Below are 8,811 nucleotides of genomic sequence, written 5' to 3'. Positions count from 1 at the left end.
ATTAAAAGCTTGTCTGTATTGAAATCTTCAGCTGCTTTTTAAAAGAGTCAGTGGAGTCTGTGCAGCGTAAAGACAATGGACAAGAATTCCACAATCTTGGTGCCACTGCCTGAAAAGCCCCATCCCCGTGTTTTGAACCTATTACACGAGACCAAAAGCAACCTCTGACCTGAAGACCTAAGTGCTCGGGAACTGAGTGGGAGCTGAGCACTCCTAAAACTCCTAAAGAACCTAGACTGGCCCTGCTCTCATCTGTGAAAATTACCAAATACCTCCTGCCCTCAAAGTCTTGTGCTTTTTCCACAAACTAACCACTGCATGAACAAAACTGACAATGAACAGATTGTCAGTTCCAGTGTGTGATATGAACCATATCCCACAGTGTCCTCTAATGTTGTAGTTACAACCGATGTGACAACCAACATTTGTTTTTATGAAACACTTTTGTTTAACACAAAATAAAATTAACTTAATCAGAAACGTTGTGCAAGGTAATTAAGTTTTAAATTATATTTTATAAATAACTAATTAAATGTATGTATGTATTCATTTTATTTTTCTGAAATATAAGTGTAAAAAGGAGCACTATATTTCATAAATATATAGTACCAACAACAGTCGCCTCAAGGTAGTTTGACACTAACAGTAATAGGCTTATAACATATCAGAAATATATTGTGGGCCTAAACCATTCGGTACTTTGTAAACCTACAGGAATATTCTAAAGTCTAGCCACTGGAAAGTCACACTGCCCCAAACAGACATTCCTGTTGACAAAACAGGGAAAGAGTTTTTGTATTTTCACGCTTACATATTGGGATGCTGAACATGACTGTTACTGGAAGATTGCTTGTACAACTTGTTATAATTTATCTTGCTAATTAAGTCCATCCATCCATCTTCTTCCGCTTATCTGGAGCCGGGTTGGGGGGGCAGCAGCCTAAGCAGAGAAGCCCAGACCTCCCTCTCCCCAGCCACCTCCTCTAGCTTGTCCAGGGGAACACCAAGATATAATCTCTCCATCGTGTCCTGGGTCTTCCCGGGGCCTCCTCCTGGTGGTTACATGCCCAGAACACCTCACCCAGGAGATGCCCATGGAGGCATCATTGTCAGATGCCTGAACCACCTCAACTGGCTCCTTTTGATGTGGAGGAGCATTGGCTCTACTCTCCCCTCCTGGTTCAGCCCCTCCCGGATGGCTGAACCTCTCACCTTGTCTCTAAGGGAGAAGCCAGCTGATAGGTTTGTAGCATACACCTATTTGCTGGAACGTTCAAGACAATTTACTACACAGCAAAAAGCAAGACACAAGTAGGCAAAGTTCTTTGTGTTACTCATGAGGGAGACCTGCCTGGAGCCAAGTGTCGTTCCACCCATTTGACCTCCATCAGACTCTCAGCCAGGTTCCCCATAGCACTCCTTTTATTGTGGTTACATGAATATGCATAGGTACATTAACATATGACATTTCATATAGGTATACATGTGGACAAAGAATACCTTGTGTGTGTGTGTGTCGTGTAAGTATGTGTGTGTGTGTGTCTGTGTGTGTGTGTGGGCGGGGGGTCAAGATGTGACCCCGTGAAGACTCCCCAAAGCTGGTGCCAGGAGTCTAGCGTATCTGAACAAAAGGCCCTTACACTCAGACAGATATACGTGTGTTTGCTATACCATATATCAGCAAGAGAAGATACTACCTCTCCTAGGAGGTGTGTGATCTATTTTTAATTTATAAAGGATAAAAATGTTCCTCTCTAGACCTATTTCATAAAAATCATTCCATTAAAACATTTAAAAAAAAAAAAAAGCTACCTGACCTCGATTTATTATTTCATTGCATTGTCATTTACAACATTTCTTTGTTATTCTTGTTTAAAAGTGTTTTACAAAAACAAGTTAATGTCTGATAATTATAGATAGATGCAGAATTGATTTTCCTGTAACTGTGAAAATAGATTTAAACTAAATATGACAGGTTTAGTGTAGATCGTGGATGTCAAACTCCAGTCCTTGAGGGCCAATGTCCTGAAACTTTTAAATGTGTCCTTGCTGTGACACACCTGAACAAAATTAGTAGGTCTTTAGCTAGATTTTAAAGAACTTGACTGCATAATAAGGCAGCAATTCAGCCATTTGATTCATGTTAGAGCAGCTCATGAGTGAATGAACATTGTGCAATAAAAGTACTTTCAGAAGTATTGGGTTGGCTGTAGCTAAGGAGCAGTAGTACAGCAGGTCAGCTGCTGACTGGAAGGTTGGTGGTTCGATCCCTGGCTCCTCAAGTTTGTGTGCCAAATATCCTTGGGCAAGATACTAGATACCACTTTTTTTTATGTCCGATACTGATATCATAAATTTGGATATTGGCCGATACCGATATGAATCCGATAGTGTTTTTTAATCAATAAAACTGTTTTTTTAATATCTTGCTGAATTTTGTATAAGTTCATACTCAAGTTTAAATAAACAACAACACTAAAGCTATTCTGTTATACCTGTATGCAAAAAAGTACACTGCACCCAAAACATTTCATAGTTCAATACTAATCAATCTAATAAACTTAAACCTACTCCATCCTCCCAATTCTGGTATTTTAAAGAGTAAGCAACCTAACTAATAGGGTTGCAAACTCCCAGCAAAAAAAAATAAAATACGGACCCACCCCCCACCTCATGATGCTTAATCGACGTAATCAACTTTAATTTGATGCAGGGTGAAAAAAATGCACAGAAATCAATTATTTTTCAAGAATAATTAAATAGATTCAACATCTTTCTTCAAAAGAATTGCAGACTGCACAGATGGTACCTTCCCAAAGGAAAAAATACTAGCTTACTAGGGTATATTAGACTTAATAGTTACTATATACAGTAATGGACTTCTATACATTTTACATCAGATTCAGATAATTATTTATTAAAAGCTAGATATTTTAAATGAGAATAAGAATGAAAAGTATGTCTTTGTGCCCCCTTTTCCCTGTTCATCCCCTATTGGCCCCCCTGGCTAAACTTTGCTAGATCCGCCCCTGCACAGTTACCAGCCATCAGCTGCGTAGAAATGGATCCTGGTCTAGAAAGTAATATTAAATAAATTCTAACAACTAGTGATGGGATTTCCGGCTCTTTTTAGAGAATCGGCTCTTTCAGTTCGGCTCACTAAAAAGAGCCGGCTCTTTCGGCTCCGAACCGGCTCTTCAGGTTGTTTTGTTGCTTTAATTAATTTATTATTAACAATAATATAAAATTATGCACAAAAGAAATTACTAATGTAAAAAAAAAAAGTGGTTTTATTTATATATGTTTATATATAAATATATGCGGTGGCCCCTAGAGACAAAACACGTACAAACTCCAAAACACATTTCTAGCATAAGTGATCTAGGTAGCTCTGAACTTCCAAACCAGAGCTACTTAGATCACTTAAATTACACAATTGAAAGCATATGTGTATTGTTTGTGTATTTATACACAAGCATTCATATATATAGTCAAATATATATGAGTGATCGTGGCTCAAGAGTTGGGAGTTCGCCTTGTAATCGGAAGGTTGCCGGTTCGAGCCCCGGCTTGGACAGTCTCGGTCGTTGTGTCCTTGGGCAAGACACTTCACCCGTTGCCTACTGGTGGTGGTCAGAGGGCCCGGTGGCGCCAGTGTCCGGCAGCCTCGCCTCTGTCAGTGCGCCCCAGGGTGGCTGTGGCTACAATGTAGCTTACCATCACCAGTGTGTGAATGTGTGTATGAATGGGTGGATGACTGGATATGTAAAGCGCTTTGGGGTCCTTAGGGACTAGTAAAGCGCTATATAAATACAGGCCATTTACCATTTTAATAAAAAAATGTTCGTTTACCTGTTATTACCACACACCAAATCCGGTTGTTGGTACTTGCTGGGTTGTATAGCCACTAGGTAACAAAAGTTCAACACTGCCCCTAGCATCCTGGAGTACTTCTGTTGTCTTTTGTACGTGTTTTGAGTTTTTATGTGCTTCTGAGTTTTTATGTGTTTGGAGTTTGTACGTGTTTTTACGTGTTTTGGAGTTTGTACGTGCTTCAGGGTTCGTACGTGATTTGAAGTTTGTATGTGCTTTGTCTGTAGGGGCCATCGTCAATATACTTTTATTTATTCACTCCACATAAAATGTAATAAATAAATCATAATACAAAACTCAACTATTCACATTTCAACTTTTAACTACTTAAATTTTCAGCTTTTTCCTTTTACAAATTTAAAGTGAAACAACACAAAACACTGCAAACCACAACACAATTAAATATAAATTATAATATGAAAACAAAAAGAAGATGCATATTCTCTGTCATATGGACCTGCATGAATAAACTTTCCGAATCCTTTATCATCTGCAACTGAAAATACTTGTGGATGATTACTATACCGTTCTAATGTGACCTTGTTGTCCCTGGCTCTCTTTCTCTCTCTCTCCCTCCTGCTCTGTTCCAGTGCTACTGCTACCGCCCCTCCCCCCGCTTCCCAGCGTAAAGCACAAGGCTCGCATGCTGAGTGAAGTGGGAAAAAAAGTGCGAGAGAGAGGGTGAGAGAAAGAGAAAAAACAAAAACAAACTTATGGTAAAGTAAACAAAAACACAAGTACATATGTGCAAATAGGACTAAAACCAATACTGTATGTAAAAGTTTTCTTCAAACAGACCATCTTTTCCATATGTGGTTTAATCAGTGCCATTTAATATTAATATGCCACCATGTATTTAAAATATACATGTTAAACCATGTTATCAAAGTAGGCATGTTATATTTAGCTTCTTTTTTTAGAGTTTGTTTTTGTTTTATTTTTTAAGTGCATGTTCACAGAGACAACTCTTTTGAGATCTCATTGCTGTTAAAAAACACCCAGAAGCATTATGAGGAATACCCAAAGTACACTCTTGTTTCTATTTAAACAGCCATGAGAAATGATGTGCTAGGTGACTGATGATCATGGATGGGTTTTTTTGTGTTTCTTTTTGAAACACATTTTTTCAGTTCACAGCTATCTTTCCTCAAGGAAAGGATTTCTGGCCTCATTTTATGAACACTGCATTAAGTGTGGTCTGACAGGACAGATTTCGATTTAGCAAGTCTGTGGGGTAGCAGGTCAGAAACATCACATAAATGTAGTGGTTAGAAGAAGAGCTCCCCATAATACTGCTGTGGTTTTGACATCTGTTATAAGCCAAATTTCAAACTACAATAAATCTTAGGGCGCTTTGAGACTGGGTTTGCATTTTTTAAATATTAATTTGTATGTGATGTACATACACTTTGAAATGCATGCAGAAAACTAGAGGACAATGGCAAAGACTAAGAAAATGAACTAATGGCACAGTACCACCTGGGAGTGCTACAAAAAATAAGAAACAAGCATCGTTTACCAATTTTCCTTCTTGGGAATTGTATTTGAAGTCATTGCTGTTTCTTACAATTTAAATCATTAGCCAATGAGATCATGAAAGACATGATGAAATTTTATTTTTCAGCTTGTAGTAACAGAGATGGAAACAGACAGCACTTCACTATTGCACATCAATATAAAAAAACAACAACAACAACAACAACAACAAAAAAAACAAGGGGGCAGGGGGACAGGTGTTTAAAGCCTTTGCAGTTTCCTAATTTCTAATAATGCTAACATAGAATTTCACTTAAGGAGCTGAAGAATTTCACAGTTTAAAAAAAAATGTCAATGCGGCTCAGCAGACTATAGCCTGCTCTCCTCTCTGCTGCAGACTTAAGGTATACCAGCGGATCACAGAATGATTTGAACAAACTGTCAGCAACTACACTGCCCTGCAGGTAATGTAGGCACCAGGCTTTTATCTGTTGGTCAGCATTCAGCTCCTACATCAACTTGGACCTTTTAACAGTCACAAATTTACTTATGCAACATTTAACATGAACTGAAATCTATCCCCGACTAATACACAAGGAGGAAGTCTTTTTGTGGAGATCCAGACTAGCTGGCCAGTGTGAAAGCACCCTAGGCTGTAACAACAATGTTCCCATTTTACAGTGACATAGATAAAAGAAACATGCTGTAAACTCATTAAATAAATGTCACATGTTGACATGGTTTTGAAGGAGCCAAAATGAAGGAGCTCAAACAGTTCAATAAAGACGCTGAATATTTTTGTATAAATATTAATTATCACATAAGAAAAAAAAAGAAAAGCAAAACCTACCAACATACAGAAGCAAATTTTAAAGAAAGACGTAACTAGTTCTGCTTGAGATGATTGTAAATAGATGAAATAGCTAAGTGAAAATTGTATGCAATCTGCAGTGTTAGTGTGGTCTGTATTATTAATTTCAGCATTTGAAAGCACTGTCTGAATAACTACAACTATTCTTAACATGTCAAGATGAGGCATATGAAATGCTACACTGCAAGGGGCTGTCACTTTAATAAATTAAACAATGAGAGTGGAGTTGTAGATAATGTGTGAATATGCACTTGGTGGAGAGGAATGAAACAAAGACGACGTGAACAAAGCAGACTCAAAGTGTCTATGAGTACTGATAAAAGGGCTGCTCATCGGGTCTGAAGCCATAGGCCGTGGCTGGTCGTGCAGGTGATGAGCTGGTCTGGTCGAAAACATCGCCAATGTCTCTGGTAGACAAAGTTACAAAAAAAAAAAAAAAGCCAATTTAACAGTATGAAAAATAAAAATGTGAAACACTGGACTGGGATTTTATAGTGTGGCAAAAGAGGTGGAGGCTTTGATTGCCTGAATTTAAAATTCAGTAAGCTGTAGAATGGCTAGAATGTTTCTGTCTCCTGTTAACTCACCCTGCATGGTGCGAGTCTCCATTCTGCGGTTGCAGGTCACTGAAGAAGTCTGGGCTGACTGAGCCATCTCCTGGAGTTATTCCATCTAAAAGATTGAAGAACACAACAATAAACCAGTAGATACATTTAATTTAAAAAGTGTAAACAGACTAAAAGTCTAAATTTCAAGTTCTAGCCTATTTTGAGTCCCTGCTATGTAGTTACTTACCTGTAAAAGTCAGTTTTTGCTTTTGATGTTAAATGTGAATTTACTGAATGCAATGACATTCAGTACAAATAATAATTTAATAATATCACACAGAAGACATCTCTTCTTATTTCCATCTCTTAAGAGAACCGTCAGGTGGGTTGTTTTGTTATTTCGATTTCGATTATTGATTATTCATTCTGTGAATTTTGTGTGATAAACTGGAATAAAAACAAACAAAAATGATAATTTATGCCTAGAACTGCCAAATAAGTCATTTTGACCCCAGAGAAATGTAAAACACTAATCAGTACATACTTGGCTGTATTGTGTGTAAACAAAACAAACACATATACATTTAGATAAGAATGCTGCTATATCATGATCAAAAGCTAGTTAAAGATAAATAACTATTAGCACAGGCGCTGTAGCCAGAGTTTTTGCTGGTTGAACACAACAGAGACCTGAGTGTTTGTACTAATCCGCACAACAGTGAAATCCAGAGAGGAGCAGCCAAATCGGATGGTTTTAAGGGGTGAGGACTGGGTGAAGGGCTACAGATGGGGGGAAAGTGGATGGTCGGTGTGGGAAGAGGTCCAGTGGCATAAAACAGAGGTGGACAGATTGATACATTTTCAGTATTCTACGTTTACAATAATTTATTTATTAAAATTTGGTTTATTTTGTTGTAGCCGATTGTATGGTAAACTTTTAAATGTAGTCAATGAGCTATTTCACAGTGAGTTCCTTGTTATTAATAGCTTCATTATATTTGCTTTGTTTAATTGTGGACACTAAAATATATTTTACCTTTACAATCTGTAATGAAATAAATCACTAGACAACTTCTAAAAATTCATGTTAAATGCTTATTTTGTCAAATCCTAATCATTTATAAAAATTAAACATCAACTTCCTCAGGAAATGATTTCCTTGCCATTTCTGCTGCTGTTATGGGATGAGGTCAAAATGACAACCTGCCAGTCCCCCCCCCAAAACAAACTGTCAAGTCTTGTTGGGAAGGTAAAATTTACTGTCAGGCTGGTCAATTTTCCTGTTCTACATGCACAGCTGAGTCTTTGCTCAGTGTACCTGCACTGTAGAAGAGATCAGTCCGGTCATTGTCGTTATCATAAAGATAAGGCTCAGACTCATCTGCTTGCCGACTCTCAACCATCTCCAGCCACTGGTTGTTGTGGAAACGGAACTTCTCTGACTGAATTTTCCTGCCCCACTCTTCGTCATATTCCTTGGAGGAGACAGACCAAAAATATGAAGGTGCATTTCTAGTCCTTATTTTAGAAAACAGACATCCATCAGTAGCACATTGTTAACTTACAGCAATAATATCAAGGGTGTTGTCACACACTTTTCTAATTTCTGCATTCTTGTCATGCATCAGATCAATGAGGTAAGCTGGAGCCTCTACAAAGAGGGTTAAAGAAAACCCACAGAAATCCTCAGATAGTGCTGTAAGACAGACAGACATATATACATACACACATACAGAGAGAGAGAGTGAGAGAGAAATGAATCACAACCTTGGCCAGCCGCTTGAAGAGGTACACCAGAGAGACCAAAGGCAGGAGAATAAACCAGCTGTTCTCCACAGAACCATCCAAGGTGTACTCTCAGTAGCATTGGAACAATATGAGAACAGCACCACCAAGACAGGAGACAGACCAATACTGGAAGTGCATATGTGAGAACGACCCATAACGGCAATGCTCAGTGGCTAGTGGATCTGAGGGCAGACCACAGCAACCTTCCTGAACAGGATCCAGTAACCACCACAGTGACAGACATCCAAGAAAGGG

The 8,811-nt window shown here is 38.3% G+C and overlaps 1 protein-coding gene across 2 annotated transcripts in view; it reads right to left on the bottom strand.

Moving 5' to 3' along the window:
• Positions 1–5,469: 5,469 nt before the first annotated feature.
• Positions 5,470–8,811, bottom strand: part of LOC147309084 (kinesin-associated protein 3-like) — an 18,289-nt gene continuing 14,947 nt past the window's right edge. For both annotated transcript variants that reach the window (XM_086271176.1, XM_086271175.1), the window contains exons 17-20: positions 8,334–8,419; positions 8,087–8,243; positions 6,808–6,892; positions 5,470–6,627 (exon numbers count right to left, since the gene is read on the bottom strand). In XM_086271176.1, the coding sequence (XP_086127302.1) occupies positions 6,525–6,627; positions 6,808–6,892; positions 8,087–8,243; positions 8,334–8,419 (431 nt within the window). In that variant the 3' untranslated portion in view covers positions 5,470–6,524. The remainder of the gene's footprint in view (positions 6,628–6,807; positions 6,893–8,086; positions 8,244–8,333; positions 8,420–8,811) is intronic.

Source organism: Aulonocara sp. 'chitande type north' Nkhata Bay, linkage group LG18, assembly GCF_057382095.1.
Source record: "Aulonocara sp. 'chitande type north' Nkhata Bay isolate Kocher_YH1m ecotype deep benthic linkage group LG18, A_spYH_male_GT1.1, whole genome shotgun sequence".
Classification (NCBI taxonomy): Eukaryota; Metazoa; Chordata; class Actinopteri; order Cichliformes; family Cichlidae; genus Aulonocara; species Aulonocara sp. 'chitande type north' Nkhata Bay.
The sequence above is the reverse complement of the archived record's forward strand: the minus strand, read 5'-3'. Positions and strand labels throughout refer to the sequence as shown.